We start from the raw sequence: 21650 nt of genomic DNA, 5'->3' as shown, positions 1-21650 counted from the left end.
GTGGTATAGATATGCAACAGTTTGTTTTTTTTTTAAACATTCACACATTGAAGGACATCTGCTTTTTTTTTTCTTTCCAAGTTTGTGGATACAAGAAGTAAAGTTGAGCTGCTGTGAACATTCACGTACTGATTTTTATGTAAATACAAGTTTTCATTTCTCTGTCATGAATGCCAAGCGTGAAGTTGCTGAGTCTTAACGATAATAGCATGTTTGGTTTTATAAAGACTGCCAAACAGTTTTCCAGAGAGGCTGGACTAGTCTACATTTCCAGTAGCAATGTATGGGGGATCCACTTTCTCCCCATCTATATTTCTGATCTTTCTAGTACTATTTCTTCCGTACTGATGCCACAGGCTTCCTTCTTTCATACTATCCTTTCCGTTGGGAGATCTTCCATTAGCTATCTTCTAATAGTAAATCTGCTAGGAACAGTTTTTTAAAAGATTTTTCTTTGTGCAAGAGTGTCTTTATTTCCTCTTTCTTTCCTGAAAGATAATCTCACTCAGTACAGAATTCACAGTTAAGAGTTCTTGTCTTTCAACAGTTGAAAAAGTTGTACTTGTAGAAACGCCAGAAAATGCGGAAACCAGCCTGGAAAACAGCTGTCAGACAGTGTATTACCAAACTTCATCGGGAAATGACAGTGACCCAGCTCCTGCCTCTTCATCTTTCTCCATCCCGCCCGATTTCGGTTAGTTTGAAATGATACATATTTCAAGTAGCACTGTTTAATCTAGAAGTATCAACATTCTTCGTGCCAGCTAGCGATAGCTTTTTTAAAATATTAAACTTGTGATATCGTAGTAATTTAAGATACCCATGTAGTTGTAAGAAATAATGCAGAGAGATCTCATTGATGCTTTACCCATTTCTGCCAGTGATAACATGTTGCAGAATTATGATAGACCATCACAGCCAGGGTACTGACATTGATACCACCCACGAGTCTTACTGAAAGGCCCCCAATTCCACTGTATTGATTTTTGTGTATGTGTTAATTCTGTTTGATTTTATCATATGAGTAGGTTTGGTGTCCACAACCACGGTCAAGATAGAGAACATTGCCATCACCATGAGGATGCGTCACCTTGCCTTTCTGAAACCGCACCCATCTGAGCATAACTCGCTGGAGAGTAATCTGACTTGTTGCGTGTATCAACATTTCCTTCTTTTTTGTTGCTTTGTACTATTCCATGGTGCGGGGGTTCACGGTTTGTGTATTGGTTGAAGAATGTCTGGACTTCGTTCCAGCTTTCAGTATTACAAGTAAAATTGCTGTGACCGCTTATGGACAGGTTTTTGTGTAAACATAAATCTTGATTTCTCTTAGATAAATGCCTGAGAATGCAAATGCTTGCTTGTGCAGTAATTGCATGTTTAGTATAATAAGAACCTGCCCCCACGGTTTTCCAGAGACGCGGCACCATTTTACTTTCCTGCCAGCAATGTAGGTGCGGTCCAGTTTCTCCGCATCCAGATTTCTGCTGCGTTTGTCATTCTTTCTTCCTTTTTAATGCTCCACAATTTGTTTTTTCACCATTCTTTTCTGACAGATTTTCATTTAACTGTTCTCAAATGTAAGTCAGCTAGTGACAAAGACTTCTGGCTTTCCTTTGTGTGAGAATGTCATAATTTTCCCTTCATTCTTTTTTTTTCTTTTAACAGTTTGGATATTCATTTCTTGTTTTCAGCATCATGGAGGTAAAATTGACAGATAAAGTTGTAATATATTTAGAGCGTGTAGAGGGTGATGATTTGATGTACCTGTACCTAGTGAAATGATTCCTGCCATTGAGTTCATTAACATATTTGCCATCTTGCATATTTACCTTTCATATTTTGGCGGGGAGAATGCTCAGTTCTACTCTAAGCAGATTTCAGTGATGCGATGCACTATTACGAGCTATGGTCACCAGGCTGTACACTAGATCCTCTTTCCCTACCTACCATATAACTGAAAGTTGGTACCTTTTTACCAGCCTCTCCCCACTTCCCTCACCCCCCTGGCCCCTGGCAACTGCTGTTCATTTATTCTACCTTCTGTTCTTATGAGTTTGACTTTTTTTTTTCTTTTTAGATTCCACATGTAAGTGATAGCATGCAGTATTTGTCTTTTTTTACTTGTCTGGCTTATTTCACTTAGCATAATGCCCTCCAAGTCCATTCGTTAATGTTCTCACAAGTCTGCTCCTTTATTGAAGGACAGTTTTGCCCGATCGAGATTTCACGGCTGAGATTTCGTGTCTTTCAGTATTTGAAAATATTTTAATTGTAGGAATGTTTGTAAACGCTCAAACCAGCCCAGAAGAGAACCCTGAGACAATAAGTTATCCAGTTTTATTGGAAGACCGCAGTAGTCAGGACATTTCCTCGTTACGTTGCCTTCCTCCCGGTTTCGGTGAGTTTGAAATGATACATTTGACACGTAGCATTTTTAATCTAGATTCATCAACATCCTTAGTGTAAGATAGTGGTAGATTTTTCTTTTTTTAAATTTTTAGAAAAAGATTTTATTTATGTATTTGAGAGAGAGAGAGAGCGAGAATGAGCACAAGCGGCGGGGAGGAGCTGGGAGACAGGGACAAGCAGACTTCCCACGGAGCAGGGACCCCAATGTGAGACTTGATCCCACGACCCTGGGATCATGACCTGAGCTGAAGGCAGACGCTTAACCGACTGAGCCACGCAGGCGCCCTGATAGTGGTCACTTTTTCTTTTTTTTTTTTTTTTTAAAGATTTTATTTATTTATTTGACAGACAGAGATCACAAGTAGACAGAGAGGCAGGCAGAGAGAGAGAGAGAGAGAGAGGGAAGCAGGCTCCCCGCCGAGCAGAGAGCCCGACGCGGGACTCGATCCCAGGACCCCGAGATCATGACCCGAGCCAAAGGCAGAGGCTCAACCCACTGAGCCACCCAGGCGTCCAGTGGTCACTTTTTCTGATCAAAGTTTTTATTTTCAGAAAAATTTAGCTGCACGTGCAGTTGTAAAAAAGAATACAGAGAAAACCTGTGTTCTCATTCTCCGATTTCTCCCAATGGTAACATCTTGCAAAAACAGTAGAAAATTATCACAACATATTGCTCTCTTGTAACCACACCTACTCCCTCCAGAGGACTTTTCTCCCCAGTTCCATGTGTTGCCCTGTCTCTTAACTACTGGCAATCTAGAATCTGCTGTCCAGATCTATAATCTGTCCATTCAGCGTTGTTCTATAAATGGAATTGCATGGTGTTTGATATTGGTTTCTTTCCTTCAGTGTAATTTCCTGGGAGCTCGTTCGTGTTGCTGCAGGGATCAGTCATTTCTTCCTTTTTCTTGCTGAGTACTATTCCAATGTAGGGATACACCAAGATTTTTTTAAAATCTCTTCATCTGTTCAAAACCTTCAGATTTCCTTTTTTTTTTTTTTTAAAGATTTATTTATTTATTTGACAGACAGAAATCACAAGGAGGCAGAGAGGCAGGCAGAGAGAGAGGAGGAAGTAGGCTCCCTGCTGAGCAGAGAGCCCGATGCGGGGCTTGATCCCAGGACCCTGGGATCGTGACCGGAGCTGAAGGCAGAGGCTTTAACTCACTGAGCCACCCAGGCGCCCCCAGGTTTCCTGTTTTTAACTGTTAGGGTTAGAGCTGCTATGATACTTGTTTATCATATTTAGTTTTGCTTTTCATTCATTGCACTCTTTCACACAAGTTTTTATTTCTCTGGGATGAATGCCCAAGAGCACAATTTCTGGGTCCTTTTGTAATTGCATCCTTAGTTTTATAAGAAACTGAGAAACTGCTTTCCAGTGTAGCTTGTACCATTTTCCTGCCAACAATGCATGAGTGATCCAGTTTCTCTGCATCCATATTTTTGCTCTTTCCATTGTTCTTTCTCCCCAATGCTCCAGAATTTTTTCTTTTATATGTGTTCTTGTAAGACGATTTTCCTTTAACCTTTTTTTAAAGCATAAATCAGTTAGTGACAAATATTTTTGGTTTTCTTTGTCCATAAATATCTTTATTTTTGCTTCAGTACAGAAGAATAGTTTCATTGGATATAGAACATGAGGTTGGTAGTCTTTTCTTCTAGCATTTAAAAAATGTTGTCCTTATAGAAGTTTTGGTCAAAGCAGAAACCAGCCTGGAGAATAGCACCCAGATGACAGATTATCAAGCTTTGGTGGAAAATGACAATGGTCAAGAAACTTCAGCATATTACTTCATTCCTTCCAATGTGGGTGAGTTAAAATGAAACATATTACAAGTAGCCCTATGTGATCTAGAATCATTAGTACCCTTCGTGTGATCTAATGGTAGCTTTTCCTAATTAAAAATTAATTAAAATTAATTAGGTAAAAATTAGAAGTTCTGTATTGAGAAAATTTTAGCTGCACATCTGTGTACCCTTCACCCTGTTTCCCCCAATGATACAATCTGGCGGAACTATAGTATCACAAGCAGTGTATAGACATGGATACAATCCACGGATTTTATTGAGATCTTCTCAGTTTTATTTGTATCTGTGCATGGGTTTATGTGTGTTTTATGTTTTATGTTAGTAATTTCATGATGTGAGTTGCGTTTCATACCCTCCATCACCCTTTAAACCCACACCTGTTTCCCTCTTCCTACTCTCTTATGCCTACTCTGCCCTGTCCTTGCCCTTGGTAGCCACTCATCTGCTCTTCTTCTTTAGAATTTTGTCTTTTCAAGAGCTTTCTGTAGATAGACTCACATGGCATATAATCTCTCAGAATGGCCTTTCCTCACTCAGCATGATTCCCTCCAGCTTCATCTAAGTTGCCATGTATGTCTCTAGTTCTTCCTTTTTAATCGCTGACTACTATTCCATGGTATGGATCTACCGTGGTTTGTTTATCTGCCCCTGGTTGAAGGATGTCTGGGTTGTTTCCAGTTTGGGGCTATTAGGAGTAAAGCTGCCATGTACTCGTGTACAGGCTTCTGTGTGAATATCAGTTTTCATTTTTCTGAGAGAACGCCCAAGAGCACAGTTGCTGGGTCCTACGGTAAAGGTAAGTTGAGTTTTGTAAGATACTGCCTAACTTCTTTCCAGTGTAGCTGTACCATTTCCACTCCCACCAGTGATTTATGAGTGATCTTGTTTTTTCTGCGTGCACGATTCTGCTCTTTCTGTTCTTCTTTCTTCCTTCTTTATGCTCCAAGACTCCTTCCTTCATCATATCCTTTTGCTCATATTTCCCTTTAGCCATGTTTTAAAGATAAGTCAGCCAGCAACACTTTTTTTTGTAGTTTTCCTTTGTCTGACATTGTCTTTATTTCTGCTTCATTCTTTTTTTTTTTTTTTTAAGATTTTATTTATTTATTTGACAGAGAGAGATCACAAGTAGGCAGAGAGGCAGGCAGAGAGAGAGGAGGAAGCAGGCTCCCTGCGGAGCAGAGAGCCCGATGCGGGACTCGATCCCAGGACCCTGAGATCATGACCTGAGCCGAAGGCAGCGGCTTAACCCACTGAGCCACCCAGGCGCCCCCTGCTTCATTCTTAAAAGATAGTTTCGCGTGATAGAAAAATCACTGTTGAGATTTCTTGTCTTGCAGCACTTGAGAATGTTTCACTGATCAAAATGTTGTTCAAACAGAATCTGGCAAAGAAATGAATTCTGAGACAACGAATTCCCCAATTTTAATGGAAAATGACAACGAACAAGATACTGGCTCAGAATCTTTCTTTCTTGCTCCTGGTTTTGGTGAGTTTGAAATGTTGTGACAAAATTACATATTGTGAGTAGCACTCTCTAATTTATGTTCATCAACATTCTTAATATGAATTCTTAGTGATAGCTTTTTCAAAATTAAAATTTTCATTTGAAGATATTTCAGAATCACATGTAATACATGAAATTAATACAGAGAGATCTTGTGTACCCTCAACCACATTTCTCCCAAGGCTAATATTTTGTAAAAATAGAGTAAAATATCAAAAGTAGGATTTTGACATCAGTACAATCTACACATCTATTCATATGTCCCCAGACTTACTTGCTTTCATTTGTTTGTTTGCATGTGTGTTTTGTGCTCTGTACTTTTGTAAGATGCTTGTGTTCAGGTATTTGCCACTATAGTCATGATACAGAAGCGTCTCATTACTTCCAAGAACCCTCTCGTTGCCTGTTTATAACCATGTCGTGTGTCGTTCCTTCCCTGGCTTCATCTCTAACCCATTCAAGGGCTAATGTGTTCTCTCCTTTATAATTTTGTAGTATTTTATGGAAGAGTATATGAGAAATTGGTGTTGCTTTTTTAAATGTTTGGTGAAAAATCTCTGGTAAAATCATTCAGGCCTATAGATTCCTTTTCTGAAGGATTTTAACTGCAAATTTAATGTCTTTGGTGGTTATAGGACTACTTAGATATCTATGTCATCTTGGTTGAGTTTTGGTCTGTGTAATTTTGGAGGAATTGCTACTTCTAAGTTATCAAATTTATGAACGTAAAGCAGTTTGTTGTATTCCCTATTATCATTTTGATGGCTGCTGGATTACTTCTTTCATCCCTGGTATCGATGATTTGTGTCATCTCTTTCTTTTTGTAATTCTTTTTAGAGTTTTATTAGCTTTATTAATCTTTTGGAGGCATCAGTTTTTTGTTTCATTGATTTCATATTTTTCAGTTTCACTGATTTTTATTCTTTATTATTTCATTCTCTTTGCTTATTTAGAGTTTATTTTACTCTTCTTAGTTGTTGGTGTAGGAACTTAGATTATAGATTTAGAACTGTTCTCTTTTCTAATACAAGCATTTATATTATGCTATAGATTTCAGATTACAGATATATGCTATAGATTTCATTTTCAGTACTGCCTTAGTTATATTTTGATGTGTTGTATTTTCATTAAGTCCTATGTATTTTATTATTTCTTTGAAAACTTTCTATTGTCTATTCCTGATTCCTAATTTGATTCTATTCTGGTCAGAAAATATACTCTATATGATATCTTTTCTTTTAAACTTGTTGAGATTTTTTTCCTCTGGTGTAGGATGTGCCTTGTTTTGGTGAAAGATCCGTAGGCATTTCAACTTTGCACACATTCCCTAGCACAGAGGAACATTTGTTCCATAGGCATTCGAAAAAAAAATCTATTCTGGTTTTGTTGGGTGGAATGTTCTATAATGAGAATCCTGTTGGTCGAGTGTGTTGTTCAGATCTTCTGTATCCTTGCTGATTTTTGGTCTGCTTATTGCACCGGTTGCTAAGAGAGGGGGGATGTGAGGTCCTCAAATTTAATTATGGATTTCATTATTTCTTCTTTTAGCTCTTTCAGTTTTTGTTTCATGTATTTTGAGAATTTATCATTTGGTATGTTGAGAATCATTGTCTTCCTCAGGGTTGATCTTTTTCATCTTTGTTTGTAGTAAATTTCTTTGCTCTGAAGTCTACTTTATCTGATGTCAACGCAGCTACTCTGCTGTGTTTTGGACTTATGTTTGCATGGTATATGCTTCTCCATCGTTTTACTTTCAATCAATCTATGTAATTGAATTTGTAGAGTTTCTTGTAAACACCACAGAGTTGATCTTTTTTATCCACGTTATCACTTGTTTTCATTTAATTGATATGGTTAGGTTAATTACATATCAGATAATCATTGCTATCATAGACTTAAGTCTATCATTTTGTTACATTTCTTTTGTTTCCTATTTTCTCATTTTTTAAAGTTTCTTCAATTAATTTTTTTAAAAAGATTTTATTTATTTATTTGACAGAGAGATCACAAGTAGGCAGAGAGGCAGGCAGAGAGGCGGGGTGGGGGGCGTGGAAGCAGGCTCCCTGCTGAACAGAGAGCCCGATGTGGGGCTCCATCCCAGGACTCTGGGATCATGACCTGAGCTGAAGGCAGAGGCTTTAACCCACTCAGCCACCCAGGCGCCCCTTTAATTAATTTTTTTAAGTAATCTCTACAGCCAATGTGGGCCTTGAACTCATGACCCCGAGACTGAGAGCTGCATGCTCTACTGACTGGGCCAGCCAGGCGCCCCTCTCATTCTTTTTTTTGTTTATCTTCTTTTGCCTTCCTATGGGTTACGTGAATATTTTTCTAGTGTTCCATCTTTATGTTTTTTAATATATTGCTTTGTACAGTTTTCCCAGTGGTCGCTCTGGATGTTATTTTATATATATGTGACTTATCACAGTCTACTGGTCTCAGCATTTTACCACTTGGGATGAAGTGTTGAAACTTTTAATTCCACTTAATTTCCTTTGCCCTCCTCACTTTTAACTTATTGTCTTGGATGTCAGATGGCGTTTTCATTTTTGTGTTGGTCATGAAGCATGATTTATAGAAGTCATGATTACATTATATTCATCCATATTTCTGCCTCTTCTGTTCTTTATTTCTTGTTATTATTGAATGGTATTCTGTGGTATTAGATTTACCATGGCTTGTTGAACCATTCACCTGTTGAAGGACAACTGGGTTGTCACGGTTTTGGCTATTATGAATAAAGGTAAGAACACTCGTGTGCAGGGTTTGGTGTCATATCATGAGCTTTAATTTCTCTGGGATAAATGCCCAAGAGTGAAATTTCTGTGTCATGTGATCCTTCATTGAAGATTTAGTTTTATAAGAAACTGCCAAACTGTTTTCCAGTGTAGCTGTTCCATTTTTTTTTAAGATTTTATTTATTTATTTGACAGACAGAGATCACAAGCAGGCAGAGAGGCAGGCAGAGAGAGAAGGGGAAGCAGGCTCCTTGCTGAGCAGAGAGCCCGATGCGGGGCTTGATCCCAGGATCCTGAGATCATGACCTGAGCCGAAAACAGCGGCTTAACCCACTGAGCCACCCAGGCACCCCTAGCTGTTCCATTTTATACGGAATGAATGATCAAGTTTCCCTTCATACATACTTCTGCTATTTCTGTTGTTCCCTTTTCCTTCCTGATGCACCAAGATTCTTTCTGTCATCATAACTTTTCTGTTGATCTTCCTGTAGCCACTCCTTAAGAGTAGGTCTGCTAGTGACAAACACTTGTGGTTTTCTTTGTCTGAGAATGTGTTTATTTCCCCTTCACACCTGAACAATAGTTTGCCGGATGGTGAATTTACAATTGAGACTCCTTTTCTTCCAGCGCTTTTACCTGTAGAAATACTGTTAAAAGCAGAAAGCAGAGTGGGAAATGTCCCTGAGATAATGAATTACCCAGTTGTATTGGAAAAGGACAATAACCAAGATTCTGTCTCGCCATCTCTCTGCGGCCCTTCTGGTTTTGGTAAGTGCGAAATGACACATATTACAAGCAGCGCCATTTAACCTACATTCTTCAAACGTCCTTGATACAGGCTAACGGAAGCTTTTTGTTTTCTATTTTAAAGGTTGGTTTTAGGTTATATTAATCAGAATGGCTAACACTTACTGAGTATTATGTACAAGACACTGTGCTAATCAACTGACATATCTCTTCTCTATTAATATTCAAATGACTTCCTAAGTAGGTGTTTTTATTACTCCCATTCTCAAAGTCACAGAGCTAGTGAGTGGCAGTTCTGGAACTCTCGGTCCTCTCTGACTTAAAGCTCATGTTTCTTCACAGCCTCCTGTATTACCTGCCAAGCCACAGTGGCAGAGAGGAGGGGACCCTAAGTTCTGTAGTTTCTAAGGGCAAGCCTTCCTAATATTTTATAGTTCTTTATTGTCTCTACTTCTGGTAGCTATTCTCTTATTAATATTCTAGCACAGGGCTCAGCAAACTTTTTCAGTAATGGGCTAGATCAGAACTATTTTAGGCTCTGTGGGCCATCTGGTGTCTGTCACAACTACTTAGCTCTGCTGCTGTCGCATGAAAGCAGCCACAGATGTAGGTAGATGGATGGGTGTGGCTGTGTGCCAGTGTAACTTGCTTTACACAAACTGGTGTTGGCCTGGGGACTGTAGTTTGCGGACTCCTGTCCTAGAGGAGATGCTTTTCTTTTAAATTGTTTTGCTAACTAAACTAGAAAAAATCTTTAAATATTGTATTCTTTATTACTAAATGGGCACTATGATATGCTGTGGTTAGAAGTATACGGTGGTGAAAACTTTCTGAAGGGTAATCTGTATAAAAATCCGTGGAAGTATTCATGCCAGTTGACTCAGTAATCCCACTGATACCTGAAAATTCAATCAATAGAAAAGATTTGTATTTAAGTTTTGGTACAGTAATGTTCTTTTCAGAATCGTGAAAAATTGGAAACAGCCAAACAAGCAACCATAGGGAATTAGCTAAGTTACTCCTGGTACATCCGTGGGGTATGAAACAGTAAAGCACAATGGTCAAGAGCATGGGCTCCTGAGTCAGACCGTCTGGGGTCAAATCCCAGCTCTGTGTCTTACTAACCATGTGGTCTTCAGCCACGTCTCTAACCTAAGTATTAGTTTCTTCCTTTGGGGAAGTGATGAAAATCATCGTACCTATTTCATAGAAGGGTGAGACTCAAATGGAATAATTCACTGAAAGCCCTTAACACAGTGCTCAGAAGGTAAGTGTAACATAAATGTCACCTGTCAGGAAAATCATGAAGATAGGAATGCTGACTTGAAAAAAAAACCCAAAGAAAATGAAGACATGCTCGAAATAGAATGGTAACTGAAGAAGCAGGATTCAGACTATATACAAAGTATGATTTTAATTCTGTGTTTAAAAAAGAAGAAATAACAAAAAGACTAGAAGGCATTAGCAGAGTAATGGTTCACAGCACTTGGCTTATAAACAGATTTGAAAACCTGGCTCTGTGACCTTGTTCAAATGCCTTACCTTCTGTGGCCCTCAGTTTCCTCTTCGAAGGGGTGACAAGTTGTTAGGATAATGAAACCGAGCTTATAGATGTAAAATATTTAGCCCAGTGCCTGATATGTATAGTAGTTACTCAATAAATGCTAGCTTTTTCAAAATTTTCTTAATTATGCCCACCCATACATTCCAGATTATCTTTAGGGAACATATACTCCTACAGTAATATGGCTCTGAGTGTACTTTTAGATGATAAAAGGGAGCCCATGCTTGCATATGCATCTTTGGCCGAGACTTGAATTTATTCAAGACAATGAAATGACTAGTTCAAGTACCAAAAATTCAAGAAGAGCAAAGGTGAAAAATGCTAAGTTATGCAGATGGCATCAAAGAGACCTTTTTAAGGAAGAGAGAAGTATAGGAAAAGATTCATCCAAGTAGAAATTAGTGAATTAGAAATCAATTAGTTTAATTTTCTTGGGAACTTTCTTGGTAGCCTTGCATGAGAAAACCAAGACTTTACTTTCTCTCTGTGTTTTAAAAGGGTATCTTGGTGATCCGAAAAGGAATGTCAGGTTGCTTAATACTAATTTGCTGACTGCGCAAAAGAAGAGCCATCCGAGGCATGCAGCCCGCTACTTGGTTCATGTTTTGTTCTCCAAGGAAATTCTGGTACGCAGCTGGGTAGGCATCAATTCCCAAGGCCGCCAACCTCTAGATCCAAACAAAGTGGCTGCAATAAGAGGTATGTAAACTCTTTATGAAGTCTTGTCTGATCATCACTGGGTTGTCTGATGAATGTTATTGGTAGTTTAAGAGCTAGTGATGAAGACTGTGTAAATCTTAGAGCTATTTTTCACCTGTCTGACCCCGATTTTACAATTTAATGTAATGGGTAACAACTTGTAAAGAATGCAACTTGTCCGTACATAATGGAATAAGACAAGATTTATTTTTAATTTTTTTTAAAGATTCAAAAAATTTATTGCACAGAGAGAGAGAGAGAGAGACCGCACAAATGGGGGGCGTGGGTGGCAGGCAGAGGGAGAGGGAGAAGCAGGCTCCCTGCTAAGCAGAAAGCCCTACATGGGGCTCCATCCCAGGACCCCGGGATCATGACCCGAGCTGAAAGCAGGCGCTTAACCAACTGAGCCACCCAGGCGCCCCAAGACAAGTTTTGTTGATTATAGCTGCTTATGGCTAGAACTAAGTCAATTTTTTAGTGCTCAAGCTTGGTACTAAAAAAATAAAGAAAAAAGCCCCAAAAATGGGGAGTATTAAAACATACTTTGGTACTACTAACTGGCAAAAGAGAAATAGAAAGTCATGATTAATCTAATTCAGCCTCCTGCCTTCCCCACTTCCAGTGATTTGGTTGAAGGTTGTAGACTCATGGGCACTGAGACCACAACAACGAATAAGTATTTCTGACCTCAAGGAGCTCACAGTCTAGAAAGGGACTGTTGAGGGAAACAGATCAATCCCAGTCCAGGGCGATAATGTTGTAGAAGCTCAGAGAGTAGAGCAACTACTCTGCGGGCATTGGGGGAGGCTTATTAAGGACAGGACACTTGAGCTAGGTTTGAAATCCTTAGCTAGATAAATAGGAAGGATATTCTAGGCAGAGGGAATAGCTTCTAGGGAAGATGGACACGTAGTGTCCCAAATAAATACACTGCAGTCTAAGAGTGTTGGCTATAACACCATTTCCTGCTTACAGATTTTCTTTTCAGTTTTAATATATCCATAGGGTTATTCAATGGCATTAGCCCCCAGAAATAGTTGACCTTCTGTTACACACTTTTTTTTGAAAGCACCATAACCTCATTGCTTCTCAGCTTTTTGGCTAAGATTTAAGTATAGTATCTGTTCTTAGTTTAATAAAAGCACCACAACCTCATTAGTGGCTCCCCACATCAGTGTTTTATAGGGGAATTGCACCTTAGAAGAAGTGAGACACTCAGGAAAGCATCCTTTTTTGGTAGAATTTTTAAACTCTCAGAAAGAGAGAAAAGAGCAGCAATTCAAAATAGAAAATAGTATTTTCAACTAAAAAAGTCTCATCAGTTCTTTGGGTTTTGTTTTCTTTTTATAAAATTTTCATGAATGTTTTCCACTATTTGCAGAACATCTGGCAACAAATTTTCCCAACCATGATTTGCGTGAATGTGGAAAAGACTGGAAAACCTGTGTTGCTGATATCAATTCTCTGATCTATTGTTTATGTGCTGAATCCATCACAGCACCAGTAAGTTATTTTTTATTTAAATATGGTCACTGCTGTATCAGGGCATACTGTATACAGTTCCAGAATGGAGAGTGTGACACACGGGATCTTTAGGCCGTGTGTTCAAAATCTTGTTTATTTAATTTTGGGGGCAGCGTATGGTCTCTGCCTGTTTATTTTACTCTTTGACATTGATGCTCCATACAAATATCCTAAAGAGAAAATAATTCAAATGGTGTGTTACGATCGGTGTATTTGAAGGCATAGGGTATATGAAGAAGAGTTCTCAGCTGCAGAGATGTTTGGGAAATCTTTTTCAGCATCCTGCTGAGTACTGCAGAGAAGGGGAGACTGTGGCATGGCAGCAAAGGGAGGCGCTTCTGTCTTTGTCCATTTTCAGTGATGGCAGAAGCTGGTGGACATCGTGCTGGCCATGAGGTTCACCTGCTGCCTGTATCTTACCGTGTCCCTAGTTACTTGTTAAACGGGAATCTGGCTTTTCTCGCATCCATTTGATCATGAAAGTGCATTAGAGATTTTTTTTTTTTTTAACACGAATGGGCCCGCAGGGGAGAGTGTCATGTCTATTGCTTTCTCCTGTTGAAGGATTTAACTTAACAATTTCTCATTTCCACCCACCTCTCTACAAAGCCCATGTTATTCTCGCCATGTCTCGTTGGTCCTGCATCTCTAGAGTAAGTGCATGGAAACTATTTGCCCAGAATATCTGTAGCTGAGCTTCTGTTTTCCTGGTGAACGGCTTGATTTCAGCGATAGCTCAAGCACCATCTGTCTGAAACCAAATCTGCTTATTTTTCACATTCCCTTTTCTATCCTACAAAAATTGCACCCTCAACATTTGAATGTAAAATTATGATGCTGCCTGGAAAATGCTAATTTGCATACGTGCTTCAGCGTCAGGAGAGAAGCAGCAGCTGCCATGTACCTGCCACGTCCTTGACTCGGAGGGGGACGGTCCCCGACGGGCGACAGAGGCAGTCCCACAGGGAAGCTTGTGAGAAGCGCAGAGTCTTGAGGGTCCCGCTAGACCTGCAGAGGCAGAATTTGCATTTCAGCAAGACCCCAGGGGGTTCACGTGCACAGAGCCGTGTGGGAAGCCCTGGCCTAGAGCGCGGGTTGTCACTGAATCACGGGAGACGCTTTCAAAGAAAGTCGTGAATGCTGGAGCTCTCCCACCCTTGGCACCAGAGGGTCTGGTGACATATGCCAAGAAAGTGGGTCTCAAGCACAGCTTTAAAAAAAAAAAAAGATCCCCAAGGTCTTTAGAGATTCCTAGAGTCTCTAGCCACTGGGGAAAAAGAGAAAACAAACAAGAATGGTAAAAAAATAAAAACCACCAAATTGTCAACTCCGAAGAGACTCATTTACGCGTTTCTTCAGGAAATGTTTACTAAGCACTTATTTGGCACCAGCAGTTATCATGAGATAAAGCTACCGAGCCCTCCAAGAGGCTAAGCCACATGTCTGCTTCTGTCATGGCGCACACTAGCTGGGGGTTTCTGGTGACCTTATTAGAGACCGTTGCTCCCCTGCCAATCTGGGGAACCCTGGCAGGTGATGGAGTGTGACCATATCTTCTCACGAGGGGACTTTGGTTATAGACACAATGTTGTATTTCAGCAGAGAACTGGTGAGAGCAATAAAGGCCCCCCCAGTCTCGACATCCCAGCGCCTGCAGATTTGAACGATAAAGGGGGGACTGATGGCCATGAAAGCAGTTCCCAGCTTTGTGAGCGAACCATTGCCTTCGAAACAAGAGAAAATGGGAATTCTTGGTGGGACAACAGTGTTTATCCTCAAGGAGTTCAAGAACTTCCCACTGAGAATTCAGTGATATGTTATGAAGCACTGGGTAAGTTGTGAGTTATTAATACGAGTTCTCTTGATGCTAAATGTTGAATCTGGATGATGCATTCATGGGGTTCAGTGTACTGTTCTACTTTCAAAGATTTTTGAAATTTTTCATAATGAGAAATCTAAACAACTTAATCTCTCCTATGAATGAGTTAATGAAATATAGAAACCTACTTCTGGGACTGATAGGTTTATTTATTTATTTATTTGAGAGACAGCGAGAAAGAGAGCGCATGAGTGTGCAGAGGGAGAGGGAGAGAGCACCTTAAGCCAACTCTGTGCTGAGCACGCAACCCAGGCCGGGCCTCGATCTCATGACCCTGAGGTCATGCCCTGGGCTGAAACCAAGAGTTGGATGCTTAACCAACTGTGCCACTCAGGCGCCTTGAGACTGACAGTTTTTAACATTAAGCTACATCTGCTATTTTTCCTTCGGAAAGCAGCTCTGGGCCTGTTCCTTCAAGCCGGGCGAACTCTGGTTAGGCATGAGAAGGAGCTACAGTGGGTTGCGACTCAAAGGTCTTGCTCTCTCTGTGCCTGACACATGGCAGGTGCTCCTTAAACAGTTTTTGTGTGAATTAATGAATCTCATTCCTCAGAACATTTTGCCCCCACTGCTCGCTGTCGGCTGGAGGCACATCCTACTTCATTCATATCAAGTGGCAGTGGGTTCTGTAGGTGACTGTGCCACCTGCCACTCGTGCTTCCCGACACCTCCTCCTCAGTCTGCTCAGGTTTAGTGGCACCTGAGGTGGCAAAACTCTTTTCCGTCTCTCCCCTGACCCCCTGGCAACCCTCAGTAGGGTATGACCTGTGAACCTCTTCCAATGAAATTATTTAAAAGGTGCATCGTTATATATCTATTTTCCATTATAAAAGTAAAATAACTACTATGTTTGTTTTTTGGATTTTTTTTGTTTTTTAGATTTTGTTTATTTATTTGACAGAGAGAGAGAGAGCGATCACAAGTAGGCAGAGAGGCAGGCGGAGAGAGAGGAGGAAGCAGGGCTGGATGCGGGGCTCGATCCCAGGACCCTGGGATCGTGACCCGAGCCGAAGGCAGAGGCTTAACCCACTGAGCCCCCCAGGCGCCCCTACAACTACTGTATTTGTTCAGGCTGTATACCGCAGAAACAAACCCTGGCCCAATTAAACCATAACAAAAATCAGTGGACGAAGAGCTCCTGGATTTGAAGAAGCGTGGAGCAAACCGAGCCGTAAACGGGAGCCAAACCGCCAACCCTTAGATTGTGACCTCCGGCGTCCACTGAGGTCTGTGGGGCTCTGTCTGCATCTTCCATGATCTCTACGTTCTTGTTCCCTCTCGTCCCTGTTAGATTCCTAGGACAAAGAATCTGATCTGCAGCGCTTAGGTCCCAGGTCTAGAATCAGGAGATAGGGCCAACTAAATGAACTGTGAGCCAGGCAGCTGCCCACTTTGTGTACGGTCTCTTACACCATTTTGTTTTGAAAAAGTCGAAAATATTCTGCAGGAAAGAAAGGCTCCTATGATCAAGATACCATAAAAAACTATTATGAACATTTTAATTTTCTTCTGATTTTTTTCTTACCTTTTAAAACATCATGGTCTCTATATATTCACGCTTCTTTTTAAATATGATATGTGTGGGGCACCTGGGTGGCTCAGTCGTTAAGCCTCTGCCTTCGGCTCAGGTTACGATCCCGTGGTCCTGGGATTGAGCCCCGCATCCGGCTCTCTGCTCGGCGGGGAGCCTGCTTCTCCCTCTCCCACACCCCCTGCTTGGGTTCTCTCTCTCGCTGTGTCTCTCTCTGTCAAATAAATAAATAAATAAATAAATAAATAAAATCTTTAATAAAAAAAGAAAATAAACATGATATGTGTGTTTCCCTCAAGAATCTCCATTGTTTATGATCATTGCTTTTAACAGTATATAATATTCCATTGAGTAAGTACATCCTAACTTATTTAACTACCCGCCTCTTTTTTTTTTTTTTTTTTTGAGGATTTTTTTGGGGAGGGGATTATCAGTCACACAAGTCATGTTGCCAAAAAACTCATTTGGATAGCTTTGTACGTATTTTGGATTCTTTACTTTTTAAAAAATATTTTACTTATCTATTGAACAGAGAGAGACACAGCGAGAGAGGGAACACAAGCAGGGGCAGTGGGAGAGGGAGAAGCAGGCTTCCTACCAAGCAGGGACCCCGATGTGGGGCTTGATCCCTGGACCCTGGGATCATGATCTGAGCCGAAGACTGAGCCACCCAGGAGTCCCAGATTCTCTTCTTTCTTTCTTTTTTTTTTAAGGTTATTTATTTATTTGAGAGAGAGAGGAAAAGAGTTCGAGTGAGCAGGAAGAGGGGGAGAGGGAGAGGGAGAATCTCCCGCAGACTCCCGACTGAGCATGGAGCCTTTTGTTTAATAAAATGTTTAGGGATGAATTTATTAAAAGAAGTGCCAGGTGTGCTTTCTGAAAATGACAAGATATTTTCGTAATAAATTAGGAAAGACCTAAATACATAGATATCCCATGTTCATGAACAGAAGACTTAGCATTATCTTTTAAAAAGATTCTATTTATTTATTTATTTGAGAGAGAGAGCAAGTGTGCACATGCAAATGGCAGGGAGGAGCAGAGGGAGGGGGACAAGGAGACTTCATGCTGAGCTTGGAGCTGGACGCAAGACTCATTCCCAAGACCCTGAGATCATGACCTGAGCTAAAGTCAAGAGTTGGACACTTAACCAACCAAGCCATCCAGGGACCGCTTGAATTGTTAAGTTAGGTTCTCAGAATTGAAATTACCAGGTTAAAGAGTATTAACCTGTTTTTCTGACCTTGATAAATACTACTAGGAGAATCTTCTAGAGTGAAGTCTTAGGACCCACTAAATGAACTTATTTTTAAATAATTCAGTGTCTCTTGGTAAAGGCTGGATCTGGGAGATTCAGTAATTAATACGGCCACCCATTAAATGATGAATGTTCCAAGATGAAAAATACACTTATTGACATGTAAGAATCATATTATATTTCTTTAACATATTTTCTCCAATAAACAATTCTTTATTGTATATATAATAGAATTTTTTTTTTAAAGATTTTATTTATTTATTTGAAAGAGAGGCAGTGAGAGAGAGCATGAGCGAGGAGAAGGTCAGAGGGAGAAGCAGACTCCCCGTGGAGCTGGGAGCCCGATGCGGGACTCGATCCCGGGACTCCGAGATCATGACCTGAGCCGAAAGCAGTCGTCCAACCAACTGAGCCACCCAGGCGTCCCATATAATAGAATATTTTTAAATGTAGTTAATTTGAATCACTAGGACTGAGGTGAGATGAAGAAGATTAGGCTGTGGGGTTGAGGAATGAAAATAGGCTTAAAATTTATTTTTCAGTTCAAGTAAGGTAACTAAAATATGATAGCTGAGTTTGCTGATTTTTAAATGATGACTTTAATACCCAACAGAAAACCTGCTTTTTAAAAATTGTAAATATTTCAGTAAGAATCTTGTTGCTTCTTTTTGAACAAATCTTTGTTATAAAGAGGATAACAGTGCACTGAAATTACTTAGAATTTGTTATGAAAAATAAACATAATGTTAATAAAACTGATTCTGTCCTACAAGGTAACAGAACACTGAGTCATTTTCCTGAATCACTGGAGTATCTGTAATCACATCAGCTGTGATTCCCGTTTCGTTTCTCATGCTATGTCATGATATACTAAAAGCTTAAGGGCTTAATATTTTTTAAGTTCTCAAATTCTGGAGCCTAAAAATTCAGAAAAATCAAAGCCTTAAAAAAAAAAAAAACTTGACCTTGCCATGAACATTGACATCTTTTTCCTCTTTTGCTTCTAGAATATCTTGGAAATCCAGGTAGAAATATACAGTTGCCACATTCAGTACTGACTATAGCCAAAGGGAAGTCTCGCCCAGAGCTGGCAGCCAGATACCTCATTCGCAACCTGTTCACAGAAGAAGTCTTGATAAAAAGTAACGTCTATGGCAATCTGGGGTACGGCATGTATGCCCTTAACCCCAACAGGATTCATGCTCTTCGAGGTTGGTTGCATGTTCAGTATGTGAGAATAAATAAAAAGCAAGTTACATTACAGAAGGGCAAAAACTACAATCCATTCAGTTTGTTTGTGTTCTGAGGAGAGAGGGAGCTCTTACTAATTCCCTCCTTAGGGTATAACAAGGAATTTTTCCATGAATTGTTTCTCCTCTGCTTTCGGGCTCTCCGGGCTAATTGCTCTGTCTTGCCAGGCGTAGGGAAACCCGAACGCTTCGGTTTACTGAGGATCAAGGTCGAGGCTGCCGGGCTTTGTCAGTTTGCTAGAGTGTCAACAATAGCACAGCAGGTTAATTTGCTAGATTTTTCTTGTGCACGTGAGCTCAGGGCAGTCTTTATCTGTGATGTGTAGAGATGAAATAATATAGCTTCCAAAAGCGATCCTGTGAAAATTTAAATTTGGACAAAGCAGGAAGCAGAATACTTCTTACTTGTGTCACTGGGCCCAGCAAAGAGAGATTCTGAGCCCCAGGCTGATCTTAGTTGGTTCTTGTTTGGTTCCTGTCTTCATATCACACATACCCAGCAAATCTGAACACTTCATGTTTCAGACTAAACTAAAGAAGCCTGGCTTGCAGGACCTTCTGTAAGCATTCGCTATCGTCTACCCACTTGTTTTCAAACTTGTCTTTTTTTTTTTATTGCAACTCATAGTAAAAAATATGGTTTATGTTGTGACTCAGGAGATGTGTGTACGAGTTTTTAAAACTGCAAGCAAAAGCTTCACAATGTTTATTTCAATGAGATTACATTCCAGTGGTTTCTATTCTATTACACTTTTTAAAAGATTATTTATTTACTTATTTATTGGACAGAGAGAGAGAGAGCATGCATAAATGGGGGGGTGGCAGGCAGAGGGAGAAGGAGAGGCAGGCTCCCCACTGAGCAGAGAGCCAGCTGTGGGCTTGATCCCAGGACCCCAGGATCATGACCTGAGCCGAAGGCAGATACTTCACCTACTGAGCCATCCAGGCACCCCGCTATTACATTTTTTAAAAGTGCTGCCATCACTGACATCACGACCTAGTAATTGGTCACAGTTGGCAATTTGGACATCACGGAGCTAACCCACCGGGCAAAAAACCAAAACCTAATACCTCTTCTGGTTAAAAAAAAGAACACAGACTTTGTAAGCAATTTGGAAACGAAGGTGTTTATAGGAGAAATATTTTTCTAATTAAAATAATCTTTTTAAAGATTTATTTATTTATTTTTTGGGGGGAGAGAGAGAGAGAGAGAGAGTACGTTTATGCAGGACAGAGGGAGAGGGAGAAGGAGAGAAGCAGACTTCCCCTCGAGGGAGGAGCCCGATGTAGGGCTCCATCTCACCATCCTGAGATCATGACCTGAGCTGAAACCAAGAGCCCGAGGTTTAACTGACTGAGGCACCCAGGCGCCCCATTCTAATTAAATCATTTTTTGTTTTGAACGACAGAGATCACAAGTAGGCAGAGAGGCAAGCAGGGGTTGGGGGAAGCAGGCTCCCTGCTGAGCAGAGAGCCCGATGTGGGGCTCAATCCCAGGACCCTGGGATCATGACCCGAGCCGAAGGCAGAAGCTTTTTTAATCCACTGAGCCACCCAGGTGCCCTAAAAACATTTTTAAAAAATTTTTTTAAATTATTTTTTTAAAGATTTATTTATTTATGTATTTGACAGAGAGAGAGATCACAAGTAGGCAGAGAGGCAGGCAGAGAGAGAGAGGGAGAAGCAGGCTCCCCACCGAGCAGAGAGCCCGATGCGGGGCTCAATCCCAGGACCCTGAGATCATGACCGGAGCCAAAGGCAGAGGCAGAGGCTTTAACCCACTGAGCCACTCAGGCGCCCCAAAATATTTTTTTAAGTGAGGGGAAAGAGGTGACTTTTATAGTTCTTTAAATATCTGGAATATATTAGTTCCTCAAAAGTGGACTAAAGATATTATTCTATGCATTTCATTTTGTTTTATCCCTTATTGAATTATATTACTAGCTGAGATGTCTTTTGGAGTAAAAAATATTCAGTATGAGTTTGACATACAATCCACATGAGGCATATTTTAACCAATGTGCCGTAAGACTCCCAAGTTCTATTCCTGTATGGAAGGGTAGCCATGTGAATTATTTCAGTGGCGAGAATGCAAGAGAATCATCATCATTGTCCTAGGGGTGTGGGCAGAGCCAGGCCCAAGGAGGGGAATCTGACCAAAAAACATATTTTACTTTAATGTAGGGATAAAATGAACTTGGAGAATGAAGAGTTAGAACAAAGGCCGAGGGCGCCAGGGTGGCTCAGTGGGTTAAAGCCGCTGCCTTCGGCTCAGGTCATGATCTCGGAGTCCTGGGATCGAGTCCCGCATCGGGCTCTCTGCTCAGCGGGGAGTCTGCTTCCCTCCCCCCCCTCTCTGCCTGCCTCTCCATCTACTTGTGATCTCTCTCTGTCAAATAAATAAATAAAAAAATCTTAAAAAAAATTTAAAAAAAAACATAACAAAGGCCGAGTGACCAGAGATTTCTGCACTCATAGAAGGACTGGACCTTATAGTCTCCAGTGTAATTTCTTTAGAACTATTGGTTCAGGATAATTTAAAACACACAAAAATGTACAGAAAATGATATAGTAGTATAATAAGGACCTGTCAGCCCAGTACGGATGTAGATGCTTTGTTTTTTGTGCTACAGGTTATTTTTTTTTAATAATAAGGCATCACTGATATAATTAAAACTCATCTCACTGGGGCGCCTGGGTGGCTCAGTGGGTTAAAGCCTCTGCCTTCG

At 40.5% G+C, this 21650-nt stretch overlaps 1 protein-coding gene and 1 long non-coding RNA gene across 2 annotated transcripts in view; both read left to right on the top strand.

Moving 5' to 3' along the window:
- BEND2 (BEN domain containing 2) overlaps nt 1-21650 on the top strand; it is a 66803-nt gene that overhangs the window by 33581 nt on the left and 11572 nt on the right. Inside the window, exons 10-19 of the mRNA XM_032840840.1 lie at nt 548-694; nt 2279-2401; nt 4103-4225; nt 4883-5020; nt 5606-5713; nt 9097-9237; nt 11279-11479; nt 12861-12982; nt 14603-14834; nt 18679-18882. Of these exons, the coding sequence (XP_032696731.1) occupies nt 548-694; nt 2279-2401; nt 4103-4225; nt 4883-5020; nt 5606-5713; nt 9097-9237; nt 11279-11479; nt 12861-12982; nt 14603-14834; nt 18679-18882 (1539 nt within the window). The remainder of the gene's footprint in view (nt 1-547; nt 695-2278; nt 2402-4102; nt 4226-4882; nt 5021-5605; nt 5714-9096; nt 9238-11278; nt 11480-12860; nt 12983-14602; nt 14835-18678; nt 18883-21650) is intronic.
- Nucleotides 2365-9135, top strand: LOC116857007. The gene is made up of 4 exons (XR_004380668.1): nt 2365-2401; nt 4103-4225; nt 5606-5713; nt 9097-9135. It is a non-coding gene; the product is annotated as an uncharacterized LOC116857007 (long non-coding RNA).

The sequence above is a fragment of the Lontra canadensis genome, unplaced genomic scaffold (genome assembly GCF_010015895.1).
Source record: "Lontra canadensis isolate GAN:19392208 unplaced genomic scaffold, GSC_riverotter_1.0 scaffold116, whole genome shotgun sequence".
Lineage (NCBI taxonomy): Eukaryota > Metazoa > Chordata > Mammalia > Carnivora > Mustelidae > Lontra > Lontra canadensis.
The sequence above is the reverse complement of the archived record's forward strand: the minus strand, read 5'-3'. Positions and strand labels throughout refer to the sequence as shown.